Source organism: Colias philodice, chromosome 9, assembly GCF_061535455.1.
Source record: "Colias philodice isolate Cphi_HAF_F1 chromosome 9, ilColPhil1 Martin Lab GWU primary, whole genome shotgun sequence".
In the NCBI taxonomy this organism is placed as follows: domain Eukaryota; kingdom Metazoa; phylum Arthropoda; class Insecta; order Lepidoptera; family Pieridae; genus Colias; species Colias philodice.
The window spans coordinates 702864-725311 of NC_143094.1; the positions used below are offsets into that span (position 1 = coordinate 702864).

Genomic DNA, 22448 nt, shown 5'->3' on the forward strand with positions numbered 1-22448 from the left:
AGAAGATATTCCAGCACAATTAGTTATCTAAAATCAAGTTTTTAAAACGTTCACCGCACCGGCAATTCAACCCTAATTTGTGTTTCTTTAGAAAACCCATTTTTTCTCTTGTGCTAATCTGCTTGTTACGATCTTGATAGTCATAATCTAATATTTCACTTTCCGAATCTGTTCTGTCATCGACTATGACACTGCGAACTTCGTAGTTCTTACGATACGGGGTGTTGCGTCGCGGCATTCTGACCGAGTGGCTGGGGCCAGGTCTTCCCGGATAATACTTTTCTTGGAACCTTTCGTTCCACTCCCGCTTCTCCTCTTGCTCCATGTAAGGAGACCTACTTATTCTTTTTCCATTCACTTGTATGTTGATAGGCGCTGACTTTTTAGCATATGCTGGCCTAACAGGTGTGGAGACCCGATATTGCGACTGATTGACGCTTTCACTGTATATAGTCTCATAGTCTTCGGTTCCGCTTCCTTCAGATGGTTCAGCATCTTCTTCCTCCTCAAGGTCACTTCGTCGCGGTTTACGTCGTTTTAACCGTTTAACCCCTCTGATAAAGCGTTGAAGAAGACCTTTTTTCTCCTTATTCACCTGTAAATAAATGTTAAATTAAAGGTTGCTATAAAATTTGTACAGATGCATCATTTTAAATATTACCATATCGTCTTGCGCATTCGGAACAACAGTTTTATCGCTCTCTTCACCGTCACTCAAAATTTCCGTTCTATCTTCAGAATATTCATTCAGTTGTTGGCGATTTCTTTCGTCAGGCCTATAAAGTTTGAATGCTTCTCTGTTTGATGTCACTGTTGATCTGCCCCTTTTCATATCTTTCGTGTTGGTTTCTTTCGTCTCGCTTTTATCTTCTGATTGTGCACTAGTTTGTGCATATTGTAATTTTGTACGCAAGGGTCTACCAATATCTGAAGATAAATATACTGCTGCATCTTTGTCACTTCTAATAACATCTGCTTCACTTCTTCTCGTTGATTGAGTATGTGTGAATTTTTCGGAAGAATTATTTTCAGAAGATTTAAAATTGTTATATTCACTCCTAGAACTCGCTTTTGTAGAATAATCCATACTGAGAGCAATAGATTTGTAAATATCTTTTATTAAGTTATTGGTTTCTTTACTTGGTGTATTCACAGAAGCTAGACCACCTTCTGTGTTTATTGCAATGTTAACTGGTTTGTTGTGATGAGAGTGAACGCTCTTATTTGTATAGTAGCAAGAATTCATTTCGTGCCTGTGGCAGGGATGTAGTAGATACTGAAGGTTCTGCATACATTTAACTGGTTGATAAGGAATACTTGCATAGCATAATGGGTTAGGTGGTATGTGTGGGGAATAGGGCGTATAATATGAATTAGCGTTGTGCGATCCGTTGTATGTTAAACTATGCAGAAGCGTTGAACATCCTGGCATATGATTTTGTGACGATCCTTTCTGAACAATTGCATCTTTTTTCGGCTTCTCTTTGATCAGTTGAGAGTTCGTTTTCACTTCGGTTAATACTGATTGCAATATATTCTTTATTTGTTCTAACATAATTTCAGTATTGTTATCGTTTAATAAATTAACTTCAAGTTGAATGCTTTTACATCTTTTTGTTTGGCTTTCAGCTGTTTTTATTTGCAATGTGTTATTCTCCTTTTCCTGTGACATTGTGAGATTATGGTCTGTTGTTATTCTTGTTGGAACAGTTGGTTTAGTGTAAACATCACCACATTCGATGGAACAAGTATTTGAACTTTCCTCGTTTATTTTATTATCGATGTTGAGAGGTTTATATCTCCTTGGTTTAGACATAAAAGAACGGGGGTTTCCTGCTTTTATTGGCGGTTGCTTATAATACCGATGCCTAGCCGGTATTTCGGTTCGATAGCTAAGTGTTACGGGATTAACTCGATGTTTTGGACGTATAGTTTCTGGCCAACGATTAAAGCCTTGTTTTGTATTTCCAGATATTTCCTTAACTGGTACAATATCGTATAAATCAGAGTCGTAGTAAGTCTGATTACTATTTCTAAAGTCACAAACCTGTGACTGGCCTGAATCAACCATAAAATTGAAGCCTTTCCCCATATAATGATCGATGTTTTGGAAACGCCCGTGGCAGCAAGAACAAATATCCGAATCGTACTTTAGGGGATTTGTTATATCTTTACAGATAGGTCTAGAAAAATCGCTAGTGTCTGAGAATTCTTCAATACCAAATTTGGGATCATACTGTTTTCTCAGAATATTTGATAAATGCTCGCTCACAATATCTCTTCTCTCTGTAAATTTATTTTTATTCTGATTGTAGGTTGAATGCATGTCCGTAAAGGGTATGTGATGAGTTTCAGCGAAGTAAACTAATTGAGTATTTTGTCTACTTTCCTCTTTGTTACTCTTCTTTTTGCGTCTTCTAAATATGCTTTTGCTTTTCTCTCCAGATTTTGAATCTTTTTTTCTTTTATCACGTGTCTGAAAATGTTCTGAGCCTTCCTTGTGTGCTTCTAGTGATAGAGACGAAAGAGCGAAAGATAAATTTGATGGCTTTTCGTTTAATGCACAATTATTGCCAAATGAAGAATATTCTTTTGATTTAGTTCCAGTATAACTGGCGCTTATTGATGTCTCCACTACATTTGTATTAAAAACACCAGTCGACTTTCCAGATATGTTAGGAACGTTCTGGTCATTGTTTACTCTAGCATCTTTAGCTTCCTGTAATTCTCTTTCTAAATTTATTATCTTTTGCTGAAGATCAGTTACATCAATAGGAATGCATGAGATAATTTTGACTTCAGTCTGTGATGCGGTGTTTCCTAAGATAACGTAAAAACGATTTAGAATTTAATGTTAAATGGTATCTGAATCAATCACGAGACACGAAGTGCTTAAAAACATACCTAAATTAAAAGCAACTCTCCGTAAAAAGTTTTCTATTCCTTTAAAACGCTGTTTGCATGTTCTTGGTATGTTTTCATCACACATAACGATTTGTAAAACTATCCGATCTTCATTAAAATGGATATTTCAATCTGTCTGTTATACCTTTTTGTTAATAATGTAACAATTTCCGTCGTTTATTTAACAAATAATTTAATTTAGAACCTGAAGTGAATCACAAAATAAAATAATTTAAACTTTAGTTCACCATTGAATTTGAGTTGTTCAAAGAAGTCAAAAGAGTGACAATATAATTTGTCGTAGAACTTTTAGTTTTATTTTATTTTATAATATACTGGCCATTTAAGCTGAGGCTTCACTACCAGGGGTTTTCCGCACACCACGGAAAACTGTTTGCTGTGTTTCGTCTATAAGTAATAGCCAAAAATATTTATTTTATACACAATTTTATACTAGCTTCCCCGGCACACGTTGTTCTGCCCTTTTGTTTCTATAAAACATTTAGGTATCTGTGATTTTATGTTCATTATCATTACGGTGCATTAACATTAAAAAAAAATAGAGTTAGAGCCAAGCATTCTTTCGTGATCTTTTATAGTGTACCTAAACGAAAATTTACAGCGAAAACTCGTATTGTGTTGTTCAGTATTAGAACATTGCATACAATATTTTCAAACGCACTAAGAACAACGAAAGAATGCTTTATACCTGCTTACACTAAAATAATTTTACAAAATGGGGTTAGCATTGAGCATTCGCTCGTTTGATGTAAATGCACCGTTATATGGTTATATTATGATACTAGCGGTCCGCCCCGGCTTCGCCCGTGGTACATGTTTACGTTTTCTCTACATAAAAACCATCCTCGTACTTCAAGGAATATAATAAAAAAAGAATTATCGAAATCGGTTCAGCCGTTCTCGAGTTATGCGCTTACCAACACATTTTGCGATTCATCTTATATATAAAATTCTCGTGTCACAATGTTAGTCTGCATACTCCTCCGAAACGGGTGGACCGATTCTCATGAAATTTTCTGTGCATATCGGGTAAGTCTGAGAATCGGCCAACATCTATTTTTCATATGTACCACGGGCGAAGCCGGGGCGGACAGCTAGTTTTTATATATAAGAGAAGATTACATAACGGCTGCATCACAGAATACGTTAAAAAAATGAAATAAAAGCCAAACACGATATAAAATATAAATTTATATTTAACACATGAACAACACCTTGTAAAACATGATACAAAACAAAACTTACTTTAATTTTTATGAAAAAAATTGACTATATAAACATTCTTGGTCTATACATTTTTGGGGGTTCACCCCAACTGGATTTGTCTTTACCGAGCAAAGTACGAACAATTAAGTTTCTCGGAGAAAATGGATTTCTTTTATAAAATAGCTTCTTCAACATCGCGTTTCTTAATTTCATATCACCTTCGGCGAGTTGCTTTTGAGTTTTGAGGGAAAATTTCATTGGATCTGAATTGCTACTCGCTTGCTTAGCTTTCTGTTGCAAAGTTTTCCAATTGAACAAAACATTATTTTCTTTGGCAGTCTGTGTCCCGCCGCTGTGCTGTTGCTGCATCACAACCGGACGACGGACTGGTGGCGGTTGCGTTTTCTTTTTGAATTTTTTAAATATTGACATCTTTCTATCGCTCTGGGTACCGGTACTTTTTACTTCAATTTCTTTTAAACACAGTGGAACTTGAGGAGGTTTAGGTACGTTATTATAACGTGGGTCATAGTCATGATTACAACATGGCGCTGCTTCTCTCGGTTGCATATGATAGCAGTGTGGAGTTGAATGATCATGTGGACATTGTCTGTGCTTGTAGGGATTATATGGTGATGTTCTTGGTCCACAACCATCATCACCGCACGCATGTCTGTGTGATACGTCATGTGCATGACAATATCTCTTCTCAGGTAACGGCGGTGGATGAAAATACTCTTGCCTGTGAACAGAATAGTCCATAATATGCTGTGGAAAAGGTGGTTTAGAGTTACCTCTGAGTTTAACTTCGACTGTGCTATCGCTTTCACTGACTTCTTCTATAACATCTTTCTTCTTTCGTTTAAACAAACCAATTTTACGTAATACTTTTGAGAACTTATGTCCTTTCATCTGTAATTATAAAAGGTTATTATTTATAAAAGTTAAACGTATTGTAACCTAATAAAAATTCAATACTTTACCTTTTCAATGGGCTCCTTATCAAGTTCATATTCCGATGATGAGTCAGATACTTCTAAGCTGAGTTTTTCTAAAACAGTATCAGAATAGCTAGGATTAGTCGAGTAACAAGTAGCTGTAGTCATTCTTGACCCAATTGCTTCACAACTTTTCGAATAACATTTCATCTGAGGTGTCTCGACCATGACGTCTCGTTTAGATGTGTTGGAACTGCCGACGCTTCTAGATGTTAATATTTTCTTTTCAATGTTCACCGTGTGATCGTTAGCGTGATTGAAGCGTCTCGAAGTTTGAGTATTTGGACTTTGTGCAACAAATTTGTAAATCTCTTTTATAAGTTCTTGGGTTTCATCAAAAGATTGAGGCTGTTTGTGATTAGTGGTGGATTTATTGTTATGACAAGTTGTTTCTTTCGAACTGTTTGCGCAATTTGCACACGTGTAACTTGGCGTAGGAAGGACATAACCATTTGGGGAGTAATTGATAGGACATATAGGAAGAACTGGATAACAGCAAGGGTTCGTAAACGGTGGCATAAAAGGAGGTACTGGACACTGGCCGAGATTATTGTCAGTATAAAAATTTTGTCCAGTGTTCGGAACTTGGCTGGGGATATTTTTTGAATCTGTTTGTTTTTCTGGTGATTTTGTTGGTTCGCTGTTTATTTGAGTGTTGCTTAGAGTAGTTTCCTTTTTGATTTCTTGCAAAAAGCTTTGTAAAATATCCTTTATTTCAAACAATGCCTGATCCGTTTTATTTGTTGTCGATTCAGTAACGTGTGTTATTAGCGTATCGTCATGTATATTGTTTTGCTCGGTACAATTTGTGGAGCATTGCAAATTAGTATCATGTATCTTAATCGGTCTTATATTTTCTTTTTTGTGCAAATTGTATTTGTTAAAGTCTTGTAAAGAGTTATCGGAGTGTTCACTTGCCTCATCGATATCATTATGTTTATGAGATCGAGCTGGTAAATTTTTATTACGACGTTTTGGTGCTATACTATCTTCGTAATCATAATGTTGAGTTTTTAGATTAAGACGGGGTCTGTGTGTTCTAGGCGATGGAGGAACTTCTTTATAACATTCATATGGAGCCGAAGTTTCTTCAATAAATTTTCGTCTAGATTTCGGACTTGTTTTCTCTTTTACGGGAACTAAATCATAGACAGTGGAATCATTGTAATCGTTAATATAAGCTTGTTTGTATCGTTTATGCCTTTTCGAACTATATAAGCGTGCATCACAGATGCTTCTCATGTCGCTCAGATCATGTTTATTACAATATCGATGACTGACTCTACGTTGTCCTTCATAGCAACAAGAACATAATTCACTTCCTTCCTCGATGTCATTACGAGGCGAGAATTCCTGGTCACGACAAACTGGCGCTGAAAACTGACTGTAGTCCGATAGTCGCCTACCAAACAGTTGTACAGGCCTGTATTGTCTTCTTATGATATCAGCTATAAATTCTTCGTCCAAGTCTGGAAGTTTGTGTTTTTTCCTGCGACTTTTATGGTGATCATTAACTTGAGCATCTCGAAGGTCATTTTTTATCCTTTCTCTTTGCTCGTGATGAGTCGCTCTCTCAGCGTAATGTGATGCTTTGTGTTTGCTACTACGATGATATCCAGAACAAGTTGGATCAATTCTATCTTTATCTTTTGGCGAATAAAGATTAATACTTGAGGTAGCTCTATACATTTTTTGTTTATCTGGACGTATGCTGGACATATGCTGTTTCTTATCAGATTTTTCGATATTCCTGTTTTGTTTAGTTGATCTGTCTTCAATATCTTGATATTTGGGAGGCGATGAACGTGACTGAATTATTTTCTTCGTAACATTAGGCGGGTACTTTGCTGTGTACTCGCTTTCGTCGGATTTTATATAGTCTTGTTTGGGAGTTTTATATATAATTCTTGTTTCCACACCTCTTAAACTTTTTTTACTATTCGTACCAGCGCTAAGTGATTGTTTGTCATTGCTTATATTTTGGGTCGTTGAGCTCTCTGCTCTCTTAATACTGTTTTCGAGACAGGATAAATCACGGCAATGTTTGCTTACTTTGTCTAATTGTTGTTCTATGATATCTATTTTACTTTTTAAATCAGATACACTAATAATTATACTAGAAGTTGTTTTGCAGTCTGTCTGAGATGATGTTCCTATAAAAATATTGTGGTTAAAATTTTAATATTATGTATGTGAAATATTGTTTATGTTATAATATATCTAACTATACATTACCAAGTGTTTTTTTGAAGAAATGTTTGATAGCTCGAACTCGGCGCTTGGTTCTAGGCGAGATACGTCGCCGAGGAGTACGAAATGGCATCACCTTTGTACTTTACTGCTAAGATAGTTTACTTTTTATATGCAATTAATAAATTCGTATTAGATATTCATGAAGTACGTATTAAGAGGCAAATTGGAAATGCACTATATGAGGATTAAAGTATTTAAAATGTAGGGTATTGGTAAGTTTTGAGAGTAGGAGGAAAATCATCTTAACACTATGCAATTTAGTAACGATGTATAAATTCTTGGAAAAGATATTAAATAGGATTATAATTATAGTGAATAGCTTTTGGAAAATTAAATTAGCATTGTTCATTCATATATCTTATACTACGTACCACTATTTTCACGATTTGTTAAAAAGCATTATAATGATTTGTTGTAGTTTCGTCACACAAAATAATTTTCATATTAGCAATATCGATTTTTGGATATATGCTTAAAAATTAAAGTAGTTTTATTTCGTTTATAAGTATATATTTACTTTTGACTTTTGAATTTCATTATATGAATTGTCAATATTTAATTTAAAGATGTACCAGCCAGTTATTGGGTAATAAGAATTTGAATAAATTTTACAATAAACAGAGAAAAACAATGTTAAAGTGCCTATATTTATTCCATTATATCTTAACGAGATTGATATTGGGGCGATAAAATAATCCTTTCCACAGCGGTTGAGTTCATAAATACAAAATACAAAAATGAAACTCAAAATCATAGAGTAAAGAGAATAAAACTCACAATAAAACTCTTGAAATAGTTTTTATTATATGTATAACTACAATAATTTAGAATGACATTATGAATCGTCATACATATTTTAAGATTTTATTTTTAAGTGAATTTTTCGTATACCTATTTTTAATGTTTACAGTCAGTACCTATGATCTCAAAATTAGCATTATTAACTAAAAGCGCCCTTCGGCCTGCAGGGACGATGCTAAAAGCCCTAACACCGTGTCGTGCGACTGTGAGGTCGGCAGGTGACTACATTCCTCCCACACAGTACGATGTTCCAATCCCCCGGAGACTGTACTTGACTTATGTGCTAACCGTTTATTGGGAAACCGTTCCTTTATTCTTGGTCACTTGCACCAGTTTAACGCTTATGGTTATTTCTATAGCTTGGGCAGTTAATAATAAGGTATGTTTGTTCGTATATTTTTATTTATTTAAGCTTTATAGGTATAGTCTCTAGTTTTAATAAGATTTGTATTATCTAGCTAATAAGATGAAAAAAATTCTTTAAAGAGCAAAGCTTCTTTCAGATTTATTGAATGTAAAAAACATTTTAAATTTAATAAAAAATATATAGGTATTTATATTCTTAGGCATTTGTTAAACAAGAATATGTAGATACTGCAGGCTACAGCATGTGTGTATTCTAGGTAGACGTGGTCTACACAACCCACAACCGTGAATGCATATCCCGAACAATGGACCTGCGGAACCCAAGTATCCACAAGATGCTCCTCATCAACCAGCGTTACGAACCCTGGCCCGAGATGCAGGACGTTCTTGATAAAATGACGTCAGCGGAAAAAAGAGCGGCAAAACGCGCTGAGATGTGTAGCCACCCCTAAAAAGGCTATTTGCAACTTTTGCCTTTTATGTGGGGTTGAAACCGTATAAACAAAAAATATATCTTCATATAAGTGTAACTACATGATTGGAGATGTTATTATCAAATTGTCTCTATTCATGGTAATGATGTAGGCTTTCAAATTGATATGCACAAAGCCATTTAAATGAATTCGTAAAAAAGCTTTAATCCTGAAATATCCCAAGGATTCAAACAAAAAGCAATGTGAATGAAAATGTGCAATAGGTAAAAAACTGAAGAAATAAAGACTTTAATAAGATTTAAGAAGTTTATCATTTTACACCACAAAACGAATATTTATTATTCGATTTTACATCATTAGTGCTTGAAAAATGACTAGCATTTTTTGTAAAGAATATCACGGTGCATTTACATCAAACGAGTGAGTGCTCATTCTAACCCCACAGGCCACAGCCCACTATATCAAATTATTTTAGTATAAACAGGCGCAGATAATTCTTTCGTTGTTTTAGTGCGTTCGAACCAAGAACAGATTCTATGCACTTTTCAAATATTCACTATTTGAAAATTTCATAGAATCTGTTCACGACGTTTAAAGACGAGTTTTCGTTTACACTAAATGATCACGAAAGAAAGCTCTAGCTCTTATGTTCGTTTGATGTAAATGCACCTATCTCTTTAGTGATTGTAGCGAAATGGATCATTTTGTTATGCAAGCAACTGGGTTTCCAATAAAACACATTATAATTGAGAGTTATTTTATTGTCATTCACAAGTGCACTCTAACACACTACAGTCTACATTATTAAAATTCAGGATCTATACAATAACGTCTTATTTAAGGGCTGTTTTGCGGGTAGTTACTAACATGTGACGACATAACAAAAATAATAATAAATCTACAAACAAAACATCAAATTATAGAGTATTGTTAATATTTTGAATTGTAAATAAAGTAGAAAACAAAGTATCTACATTTGATAAATACGTGCCTGTTGAATATACCTATGTATTTCTTTTATTTAATATATAGATACTTAATATGGAAATGGTGTGTATACTTCTTGACTATAGTTGAAGCTATATAGCTATACTCAATGATCCTTCGAGTCGGATCAATCTCGTAGGGTTACACATTATGAAGATGTAGAAGTGACATACTGTTTACTATAGCTTGACCGCAACCGTTGTACCGCGCCCGAGGTATGTGCGGTGAGGCGGGGACCGGGTAAGAAAGAGCACGAGTTAGAAGTTAGAAAGAAACGGAACGGTCGGTAGTCTCCCCCACCTCGCCGCGCACATATCTAAGGCGCGGTACAGCGGTTGCGGTCAAGCCTTAACCGAATGATGTGATCTAAGAGCGTATACGCACTATGCGGGTAGCCGCATTGCGGGTAGCCGTCCGGCTGACCGCAAGCACAATTATGTACGTAATATTCATTTCTATGCGCACTGCGATGCGGCTACCGCAGACCGCACAGTGCGCATAGAAATGAATATTACGTACATAATAATTGTGCTTGCGGTCAGCCGGACGGCTACCCGCATAGTGCGTATACGCTCTAAGAACTTAAAAAGTAGTTTTAATAGATCTAACACACGTAATGAGAGTATATTAACAATTTAGCACGCCGATATTATTTTGATATACATACAATAATCTCATATATTTATTAATGCGAAATCAATTTTAATTTTTAAGCTCATTTAACAATTGGAATGTTGTTAAGTTTCATGTGCAATTTGCATATTAACGTATACAGCTTTCGATATATGACAATTTATTTAATTACATATTATTATAAAATTTTGTATAAAATAAATAGTTATCGCAACGGAATTTTCTTTTATAGATGAATTTGTTTTTTATCAGAATGAGGTGCAAATCTAAATGGCAAGAATTAAAAACATAAACCCCGAATAGTTATAAATTGGATAAAGTTTATGTGAAGTGTGATTTTCACAATAACGTCTTACCTTATTCACATAAAAATTGCAGTTTTGTTTGTATCAATGACATGATGACATTTTATATGACAATAGTACACACAAGACAAAATACACAAGAGATGTTGGAAATTCTTATTCTCTGGATAATCTGTAATTATACAGTCTGAGTTTAAAGATAAATAATAATTATTATTATTCATTACTATAATGTTAAAATTTATAACGATCTCTTCTGAAGTGAAAATAATGATATATTTTAATGTTAGATTAAACAAGATATGGCAAGAAATTATGAAAAATAACATGAATATAAATAAAAATAATAATTAATTTCATAAATAATATAAATAAAATAATATGTATTGTTAACCAATCATAGTTCTATCTCACTCGCTCTCGAATCATTTTACATACGGAAGAACGGGATAGTTATCAGTTTGAATATCAATTATTAAAGTTTACAAATTTTAATATCAATTCCTACTTATACAATTTGGATACTGTTATCCACTTACTAATATTTACATCGTTTTTATTGGTCTAAGATCCAGTATGAGAAAATAGTTTTTTTTTAATAATAATTCTTCATATACTTACGAAGTTATCAGTTTATTCGTACTATTATAATAAATGCAAAACTGTATCTGCCATTCACGTATAGCCAAACTACTCGGCTGATTATGATGAGATTTCATAACTTTGTAGCCAGCATAAATATTTTCAGTTGCGAAGTCGCGGGATATATCTAGATTTGAATATTGAATTTTGTAAAATAGTATAGACAATCGTAGTAGCATTATGGGATCGTTAAATAATGAAAACATTTGACTTTCTTTTATGTACAACCAATATATCAGGTATTAGGGTATAACATTGTAACATACATCGATAGTGTTTATTTTCTATTGCTTTTATAAGAAGTTATTGCAAATTAATTCATTCTACGTGATTTAAAAGTTTATTTGTGAAGCTTATTAAAAATTAAAATAAAAAATAAAATATTCTGTATTCTTAAGTTTAAAGAGTATAAAAATTAAGTAATTATATTGTATCTACAAGACATTCATATAAAATCGACAACGTTTTGTGCTTTCGTTCACAACCGTACTAATTTAATCGTATTTATGTACATTTCGATTGTTTAAAACTGTTTTAAATCCAGTTTTAAAACGTCATTTACTCCTGACCATTGTTCATTATGGAATTTTGAGAAGGTATTTTGAAAAATATTGTTTAAATCTTAAAAAGAAGAACCTTCTGCTTTATGGTCCCTAAGAGTAAAATTGATGTAAGTGCATATATTATGTGCATACCTAATAATTACTTTGATAATTACTAATAAATATTTCTCTGTAGAGGGTTATTCTATACCACCTATAAGGAATATTACAATTATAAAGATATTTAACGTTATTGTTTATTTTGCGTGTATATTTACGTGTTATTTAAAAAAAAGTTATTCAGTTGTCTACTTTCGATACAAGATATGTTAGTTTGGGACTAGATAGCGTGTGAAGTTCGTGGATTATATATTATTTCAGCTATGACTAATAAGTCATTTATTAAAAACTGTTTCATCGCTTTTGAAAATAATTTCACTAGAAGATAGCTACATCATAATGACACGGGCTATATTTTTTCATAATTCCTGCACGAAAAGTAAGTAATTATGTATTTATTTATTTATAAGTGGGCGTTTCCTTTAAGGCAAGCCCATAAGCATCAAGATTACTCAATCTATTTTCTTTCTAATCTCCTCTTATACAATAATATTAGAGTATTAAATATAATAAATAGTGTATTTACATTAAGTACCGTTAAATCACATTTCATAACAAATTAAACTTATTCACTATGTACAAGATTACAAAAAGCGGATCGTGGTTAATAGTCAGTCTTAGAAAACCTGCTCGATACAAAAGGGGAACATGTTACACATAGAAATTCCACATCAAAAATGATTTTTTATCAATTTCAATTCAATTAGATACATAAAATCTACATAGGCATAGAAAAAAAGGTATATTGATAAAATCACATAAACTACTGCGCTGATTCGGAAAAGTTTGAAAAAGTTGTAGCTATGTTTCAGTAGTATTTTAGTAGAAATTTACAAAACAAATCGTTGTTACGAAGGCTAAAGTAGCTTAGAATACAAATAATTTGTTAATATGTAGTCGATTCAATTATATTATTTTTACAAAATGCCAGGACTTCTGATTCTTTACTGATTTATAATCTAAAATTATAAATAGTAACAATTATTTTCACGATTTTCCACTTTGTCTTTTTACGCTTATGTATTAAAAACCGTTCGTTTAAATATCAGTTTCTAATATAGAAAAGGTTTCATTAACAAACCCGACCATTAAATAATGAAATTCGTATTTTAATCTCTTAAAGATTTACAACTCATCACCATTGAGAACTTTCAAGTTCATCTTTAAAGTACTTCGTATATTAATTTTCGATTATACACATTTTAACCGTATTAAGTTCCAGAACATTCTAGAACTCAACTGATTTCCAATTCTCAAACAATGAACCACAACTTCAAGAACAATCGAGAACTCATCGTTCTTCTACACGTCAATTCTTCTTTCACAGAAGAAACATTTAAGAACTTTCGAGAACTTTAGTAAATATCGATCCAAATTTCCAGAACATTCTAGAACGTTCAATTGTGCGCAGCGCGTTTCCCTTGCATGTATCCCTCCCATCTTTTAGCCGTGTTAATCAAAATGGGGTCCGGATCGAGTCCAGCCAATAAATATAACTGGTTCACGTGAGTTGCGTGGTAATCCCATCTCGCTATGTTCGGACTAACGCCTAAAGTAAAATGGCGTAGGTCGTAGAAACTCCCGCTGCCTGTATCGAAGATGGGTAGCAGGGTTTTTAGGGATAGCATTCCGTCATCGAACATCTTTTTTGCGAGGGATGCTGAATTGTCTCCCTCTATGATATGCAGGTCGTAGAGCCCGAGAAGCGTGTATATGAAGCCGTTGAGCACGAATAGGGGAGGTTTTGTTGGGTATTCTTCGTACCTGGAGGTGGAAATGTTACTTTTAGTGAGGGAAAACATGGCATTCTTTTGGAGGTTCCATCGATTTTTATGTTCATATAAAGCAGTTATTAGTTGTCTTTTATGGGACATAGCGCATACGTATGTTTATAAGTAGTATTTTATCTCCGTCATATTATTTAATGTATAATAATCAAGTAGACAAGGGTCACAATCAAATTCTTGTAAATAGGAGCTCTGTTATCTCGAAGGAAGGAAGATCTACAAAAATATAAAGGATAAAGATATGTAAATGATTCAGAATCCCTGAAACTGTATTACCATATTTTCAAGTAAAGTTATTTTATCTATCGAGCGTCATCGCTGCGGTGGTTCGCTGCGTCACCGTTGCGATACCGTGCCCTTGACTCATTGCTGAGTGCCTGTAAATGTAAGGCCGGTTGCAGAGCTTCACCGACCGTCAGTGCGTACTATCGGTCCTGACGATACGCATCAACAATGTGTATGACTATGATACTAATACGTATGACAATACGCGTGCGTATGGTCGGTCTAGCTATGAACGGTTTTATGAATTTCTATACATATGAAAAGCGCGACTGACGTACGCACTGATGGTCGGTCAAGCTCTGCAACCGGCCTAAGCAATGCTCTCACCACACATATCGATCCATCCACATGGCCTTCACACCGCCCTCACTACTGGCCACGTCCAACAACGCAAGCGCGCGTCGAGCGGCCCGCAGATACGCTGCGTCACCGCTGCGGTGGTACGCACGGGCTAGCACTGATATACCGTGCCCTTGGCTCATCGCGGAGTGCCTGGAAACGTGGAAGTCTTGTATAATCGCATAAAATATAGAAAAATTAAGTCTATGCATTGTGTGCTGAAATTGCGATTAAATAAAATCTAGAGAGAAGTAAAGATATATCGACGCTATATGGACAGAGGAAAGTTCTTGTATACGTTTTTTTAATCCTACCATAATATTATAAATGCGAAAGTTTGTTTGGATGTGTATGTGTGTGTTTGTTACTCTTTTACGCAAATACTACTGAACCGATTACAATGAAAATTAGCACACATATAGAGGGTAACTTGGATTAACACATAAAGAAAAGTGAAGTCCCGTGTCCCCGTAGTGGGGTAGGGGGCAGATGCATTATTCATACATCTGTTTCACTGATCGATTTTTCTTTAGGGACAAGTAGGTGATCAGCCTTCTGTGTCCTGCCAGACCGAGACTTTTTTTTTTCGTCTCCACCGGGAATCGAACCCAGGACCCCTCGGTTCTACGCTCACGCGTCAACCACTGTACCGAGGAGGCGGTCGATCTCTGGATTAACACATAGGATAGGTTTTATCCCAGAAATCCTACGGCAACGGGAACTATGCAGGTTTTTCTTTGAAAACGCGGTCGAAGCCGCGGGCGGAAAGCTAGTTTACAATAATTGAGTTAGTTAACTGAAAGCACTTTTTAAATATTTTTGATTCAGACATTAAATCATGTTCTTATAAATGTAGATTTTGATAGATGTTTTTTCAAAAACGAAACGGCTAGTATAAAACAGTCGCTATCGCTATCTGTCCGTCCGTAGTTAACTTATATATTTTCATTCTTATGAATTGAGGCAAACCAATACTTAGCGGCAGGTTCAAAGGAACATAATTACCAGACTGATATAACACAGATAAAATATTAACAAATAATAGTGTCATAACATGCCGTTTTATCTCCCGGCCTTGAATCTCGGACTCAGCCGCATGCAGCTATTTAGCGCAAGTATGCAGTACGACTTACATTCCTTATATTGACGGAGTATGTAGAATCTTAATTAATTGGAACATGTCATGTGTTAGTTTTTATAGTCCAGTCTGTGGGGAAATGTAAAAGCCTCTGCACTACAAAAGGTGGCGTAGAAAATGTTTTGAAACAATATTGTTTAGGTATAAAAGGTTAATAAAAATCCAAGTTTTCGACCTCGACGGACCCAGGCGCTAGCCGCCATCTTGAATTAAAGGTGCTAAAATTAAGTATATTTTAAATAACTTCTCAATTGTTTACTAAATCACAAAAGTGTCTATGAGGGGTTCAAAGAAGACAAAATTACCTACATTTTTTGCATACATGATTATTCTGTAAGTCTTAAAGGTAAAAAGTTACAAGCGACGGAAATAATAATATTTACAGAAATCATATAATATAAATTTTGTTTAAAAATTGTGCAGCTATCATTTTTTAATTCTTTTTGACGGCCCGGGCTGGTCAACGGTGGCTTCTTCATTATCGTCGCTGAAATTTTCTGTTTCATCGTCTGTATTTTTAGTTTCCAACCGTGAAATTTCGTCGTCACGACCAGAAGAAATCGAAGACGCCGGAGCACGCTTTCTAGTAACTTTGTACAGAGGGGACACGGATAAGGAATCCTTAGTTATCAATAAAAAGTAAATTTAAACATGCTTCTTTGCCGCCAACAAAGGACGTTGCATGGTATCATGCGTTTAGGACATACCACCTTTCTTCTTTCTTTCTAATAGTGATGTTGGTGTAGGTGATGATGACTTACACACAAAAGTCGGAGATATACATTGTTATGACACAAGAAACAGAAATAAAATTGAAATGCCATTTTTCCGGCTAGCTAAAGTTAAAAATTCATTTATGGGTCAAGGTATACGCTTTTACAACAGAATTCCTCATAATATTAAAGAGTTTAGTAGTTCTAAATTTAAAACTTATATAAAAAATGTACTAGTTCAGAGAGCCTATTACAGTATTAAGGAATATATGGACGATAAAAACCCATGGAGGGTTGTCGCGTAAAAACCACAGGACAGTTCTCTGGCATATTATGTTAATATAATTATTATGATGTTACATATGTAATTTGTAAAATTGTAAAACTGATATGATTAAAAAGAGCAACTATGGAGTTTCTTGCCGATTCTTCTCCGTAGATACTGCTTTCCGAATCGGTGGTAAATGTTAAAAATATGTACCTAATGACGTTTCAAAAGTGCTTCTAGAAGAAGTCTAATTGAATAAATAAATGTTTGAGTTTGAGTTTGAGTTTTGATGGTGCAGGTGATGGTGATGATGATGAAGGTCCTGCTCGACCGCTACTGGTCACTCACCAGCCGGGGCGCAGGTCGGGCACGCGCGCGGCGACCCGGCGGCGCGCCGGCACGGGCCAGCCGCCGCGCGCGCGCTGCGAGCCCGCCAGCCAGCGCGCCGCCGCGAAGTGCGCCATGTGCGAGCTGCTCGACCGCTACTGGTCACTCACCAGCCGGGGCGCAGGTCGGGCACGCGCGCGGCGACCCGGCGGCGCGCCGGCACGGGCCAGCCGCCGCGCGCGCGCTGCGAGCCCGCCAGCCAGCGCGCCGCCGCGAAGTGCGCCATGTGCGAGCTGCTCGACCGCTACTGGTCACTCACCAGCCGGGGCGCAGGTCGGGCACGCGCGCGGCGACCCGGCGGCGCGCCGGCACGGGCCAGCCGCCGCGCGCGCGCTGCGAGCCCGCCAGCCAGCGCGCCGCCGCGAAGTGCGCCATGTGCGAGCTGCTCGACCGCTACTGGTCACTCACCAGCCGGGGCGCAGGTCGGGCACGCGCGCGGCGACCCGGCGGCGCGCCGGCACGGGCCAGCCGCCGCGCGCGCGCTGCGAGCCCGCCAGCCAGCGCGCCGCCGCGAAGTGCGCCATGTGCGAGCTGCTCGACCGCTACTGGTCACTCACCAGCCGGGGCGCAGGTCGGGCACGCGCGCGGCGACCCGGCGGCGCGCCGGCACGGGCCAGCCGCCGCGCGCGCGCTGCGAGCCCGCCAGCCAGCGCGCCGCCGCGAAGAAGTGCGCCATGTGCGAGCTGCTCGACACACGCACGTTGGCAGCACTGCCGCCACCGGATAGGTGGATGCTCGCTATCTGTCATAAATATCCAGAGATCAGTGAAGTCAAGGAAATGCCTTCTAAAAATATTTTTGTAATGTTGTACTTAGTAAACAACAAAGATGTTTGCTCTGTGTCTGGGTGTTAATTATCTATATAAGTATTTATTTAAAAATTATATTTATTTATTTATTTATTTACACACACACATAGAACTAACTATCATTACAGGTTAACCTAATTCGACAGAGTTCTTTTATAAATTAAGAAAAACAAACATATCTCATAAAAATATAAAAATAAACACGTTGTAACACAAGAATAGCCTATTAAGCCTCAATAATTCATAAACTTAACATTTCTGCTGATAGCATAATATATTTAGTAGTACCTTTGAAAATTCGCTCAAACTACAAGAAAACACATCTATTATATTGTGCAATTCGTTAATTGTACGAAATGCACAAATAAGAGGCGATTTGGCTAAAAGATTAGTTCTCGCTACTGGTATATATATATATATATGTATGTTTATCAGCCATCTGGTTTCCATAACACAAGCGAAAGCTTAGTATGGGATCAGATTGTGCCGTGTGTGAAAATTGTCCTGAAAATATTTGTCCTGAAATATTTACCGTATAATATAATTGATATTAAATATGCAATTATTATAATATTATAATATACATATGAAAATCAATCAATATGATGAATTTATTTTGGTGACAAGATTCAATCAAGTTTTAGATTTATCTGTGAAATAAACCAATACTCACTCTAAACTTATTCCTAGGAGATTTCCGCTTGGGCCGGTCGAGCAGCGCCCAGCCCTTTTGCATGTCGATGATGAGGTCACGTGTGAGCCGCCGCCATTTGTATTCAACGCCGATGCCGTAGTATATGTGCTCGTCCTACGAATTATAAGTACACACGTAAATCAAAATAAAAACATATTTCTAGCAAAAAAAATATTTTTCTTTAAAGTTACTTACGAGTCGATCCGATTAATTCTTGAATTTAAATGCGTTAGTACTAACATTTATGTTTATTGCAAATAGTTTTTATTCGTAGATACCAAGTCTATAATGCTCTGACTTGATTTTTTTAGGACATCGAAATTTTTCATCGGGAATTTATCGAAACTTTAAGTGCAGGGGCAACTAATTATTGTATACCAAATTCAAGCTATACTGTTCAACGTACCTGCGCATATATCAACTGCATACTCGTCACATAGTGCAAGTACACCGTCTCCTTCTTATCCTTATTCTGCAACACGACCGACAGCGACGAGTTCGGCTTCAACAACAAATCCAAGCTGAGCACGAAGTCCTGGCTTATATTCACCTTGCACCAGACCTGACTCCCCACTTGGTCCGTCGTTGCGAATCTTATAGCATTCGACTTCAATGCTTTATCATATTCTCTAATCAATGTCGCGTCGCTGCTTACAGTCCAACTGGCTAGGTTTTTATCCCCATCGTCTATAATTCTGACTCTAGGCTCGGGTTCTGTCAAGTTCTTGCTATAATGGGCAAGGCCAAATTGAGCTATCTGTGTTGGATAGAAGAAGCCCCTTGGTTCCCATTGCGTGGACACTGGCACTCCTTCTATACCGCTGATGCATTTCACCCTATCCCTGACCTCCACGTTATAATTTTCGAAGGTAGTAAATGTGCCGCGAGGATCGTATTTCTTTTTCGGGTGATATATTTTGCTATAGCTATGCGACCATTCGAACTTTTCCACGCCATCTGTAGCCGATATTTTGCCGTATACCTGGTAAATAGTTACATTTATTACTATGATTATGTCAATTTTCTATTTTTAACAAAATTGTTATAATATGTAAAACTACATAGACGCCAAGTTTTAATAAATTTCGTAACAATTGTCGGTCTTTTCTAAAATCCTAACCAACTTTACTTTGTGCTGTTAAACCAAAGTTTAAGAAGCTAAAGAAACGAAAATATAATTTTACCATCCGTGTAATATAATCACGCGCCAAGCAAGATATCTGTCTCATAAAGTCATATCTCACATCAGAACGTCACCTTGGACATCGCCCCAATTATTCTTCCGCTACAAGTCACAGCCCACTCGACGAACAAACACATTTCCAAAAGCATATTAGTCTAATCGGATTACTCTGTGCAATCTCGACATCAATTGGACGGATTGGTCATTATCCTAAATAACTTTAAAAGCATTGGCTCGCCCTCGGGGCCGTAGGTGCATGTAGGTATTAGGTCGACGTGAATGCATTAGTAATACGAGGTATTTTGGCAACGTTGCCTTTGCTAATTACGAGCAGATCTGTTGTAGAGATAATTACTTTATTTTAGAACGTTTTTGGGTCGTGACTTGCGGGAATAAGTTATTAGCGCGTTAATTACACGAGGTGGAAACTATGCTATAAAAATGCGATGTGTATGTGTTTGCATTGCATTATCTTACTGGTCGTGAAATGTACTTTCTTGAAAACATTGTTTTTTATTGGCCGTAATTTTCTTTCTTTTAATTTAAGGAACGTTACTGGTGTTAATGAAGATATTTGATTATAATTAGCTTTATTAAAAAACAATGTTAGCTTAAACTGTATAACAAATTTTTCATATTCTTCTATTTCGATTTTTTGAAAGTTAAATTATGTAACAATTTACGTTTAAGTCTGAACTATAACAACCTTTATTAATTAATTGAAAATCCGATGTTTCATCAAAAATTCATTTATACATATCAGAGTGAAATCATTATACCAGGTTTCTTTTATAAACAATCTACTGCATTGTTCACATAATTTGGGAGAAAATTTATGACTTCAGTAGTATTAATTTGATTGAGAAAAAGAAAGTAAGATCTATAAAAGAAAACCTACCTCGAAGTACTTGTGTATGAAGGAGAATGGTAGGTATACTTCGTCATGGTCCCGCCGGCAGCCCACCGAGTATTCCCCATTAATTACACAGTCAATATCCTCATTGCTGCGTTCCACGAGGCTATTGCCCAGCGCTGAACCAACTGGTGACAATATTATGCATAAAATGTAATTGAAATATATCAGAAACGTCAAATTACGAAGTGTAGGTATTGGTGTGATTTTAAGATAATAAAAAAAATCATTAGCTACTTATATTATCTTCAATGAGAAATTATATCAAGTTGAGGTAAAGATTATATTCAAATAAAATTCAAATTCAAAATTTATTTATTTTTCACAATTTTTTTACAAACTTTCACATAAATTGTAAATCTCTGGTCAACCCACTAGGAAAACCTGTGCGGGGTCAACCAGTGACCTCCGTCGGCTTTGCATATTTTTAACAATATAATTTGTATTAAGATATTAACTCTAAACATAACTAACTTGGTCTCCTCGCGAGATCGCCACAGCGGCTCCAGTACAGCATGATGAGCAGCACGCCAGCGCACAGCGCCGCGAGCGCCACCCGCATGTTCAGCCGCAGCAGCATCATTGCCGATAGCTGCTATAACAATTACACCCTGCTTAAAATCTACCTATATAAGGCTGCCTAGCTGTGCTCCACGTTTCACTCGCATTGCTCTGCTCCTGTTGGACTTAGCGTGATGATATAATAATATAGCCTATAGTCTTCCTCGATAAATGTGCTATCTAACACCAAAAGAATTTTTCAGATCGGACTAGTAGTTCCTGAGATTAGCGCGTTCAAACAAACAAACAAACTCTTCAGCTTCAGTTTTATTATTACTTATTTAGTTCTTAGTATTATATCATATAGTTTAATGATAAATCTAGAACAGTTGTTTTCTGATAATTCTTACTATAAAATAGGTATATACACACAGCAAAAAATATAAGAGACAAGTCACAGGTAGTCAAGATAATAAAATCAATTTATGTGAAACATTTATCATAAGTACATTATAAATAAATGGCTGAATTATGCTCCATTCTAACATAAATTATAGCATTGCTTAAACCATATTATAAGGACATAATCATTATGTTAACTTTAAGTTCAAACAAGTAAAACACTTTTAATAAGTCACAAAAATTCTTAGCATAACTTTGTACATTATATGATTTATAATCAGGAGACTAAAAAACCTACACTTTAAAATTATTATATTGATTGTAGTATATCCGGATAAATAGTAGACATAAATATGTACAGAAGACTACATAATATGCGACGATAAGCACTGTGTAAATAAAAAAACGTATCAAGCTATGAATTGCTGTTTAGAGTTTATCAAGTAGATACTTGAGGGAATTTTTGCTAAATTATAGGCTGTAATCGCTTGTATACAAAAATATAAATAAACTCAAGATCTAGTTCTATTTTCATGTACACAATGTTTTTTGAAGAAATGCTTACTTTTCGCACAGCGGTCCATTCGTTTGAACTTAAATTAAATGGACACTTCTTTCATATTCATGAATTAGTCTGTATTTCATATTAACACTTTTAATTATTAACATAGCACAGTAGTCTTAACTTTCACACGGCTTTTCACTTGAATAATTTTACATTTAAAAATGTAATCACCGAGTACTTTGCGTGTTCATCTCACTTGATTTGACAATTGACAAAATATGTTATATGACAATATACAAATGACAATTGCTC

The 22448-nt window shown here is 35.9% G+C and overlaps 5 protein-coding genes across 5 annotated transcripts in view; 2 read left to right on the top strand and 3 right to left on the bottom strand.

Moving 5' to 3' along the window:
• Window positions 1-22448, top strand: part of l(3)mbt (lethal (3) malignant brain tumor) — a 250249-nt gene that overhangs the window by 25482 nt on the left and 202319 nt on the right. The window lies entirely within an intron of this gene.
• On the bottom strand, window positions 20-2989 carry LOC149485553 (uncharacterized). Its single transcript, XM_089698692.1, has 3 exons — window positions 2905-2989; window positions 662-2820; window positions 20-595 (listed from the first exon to the last, which is right to left on the bottom strand). The coding sequence occupies exons 1-3, from the start codon at window positions 2987-2989 to the stop codon at window positions 20-22; spliced, it is 2820 nt and encodes a 939-aa protein (XP_089554818.1).
• On the bottom strand, window positions 4195-7452 carry LOC149485554 (uncharacterized). Its single transcript, XM_089698809.1, has 3 exons — window positions 7365-7452; window positions 5115-7282; window positions 4195-5043 (listed from the first exon to the last, which is right to left on the bottom strand). Exons 1-3 carry the CDS (start codon window positions 7450-7452, stop codon window positions 4195-4197), a joined length of 3105 nt encoding a protein of 1034 aa, XP_089554935.1.
• Window positions 8293-9384, top strand: LOC149485555 (uncharacterized). Its single transcript, XM_089698811.1, has 2 exons — window positions 8293-8562; window positions 8807-9384. Exons 1-2 carry the CDS (start codon window positions 8302-8304, stop codon window positions 8999-9001), a joined length of 456 nt encoding a protein of 151 aa, XP_089554937.1. The 5' UTR covers window positions 8293-8301; the 3' UTR covers window positions 9002-9384.
• Window positions 10550-22393, bottom strand: Hsepi (D-glucuronyl C5-epimerase). The gene is made up of 8 exons (XM_089698812.1): window positions 22197-22393; window positions 21203-21323; window positions 20714-20856; window positions 19039-19614; window positions 18612-18746; window positions 17687-17871; window positions 14612-14776; window positions 10550-13976 (listed from the first exon to the last, which is right to left on the bottom strand). Exons 2-8 carry the CDS (start codon window positions 21309-21311, stop codon window positions 13610-13612), a joined length of 1680 nt encoding a protein of 559 aa, XP_089554938.1. The 5' UTR covers window positions 21312-21323; window positions 22197-22393; the 3' UTR covers window positions 10550-13609.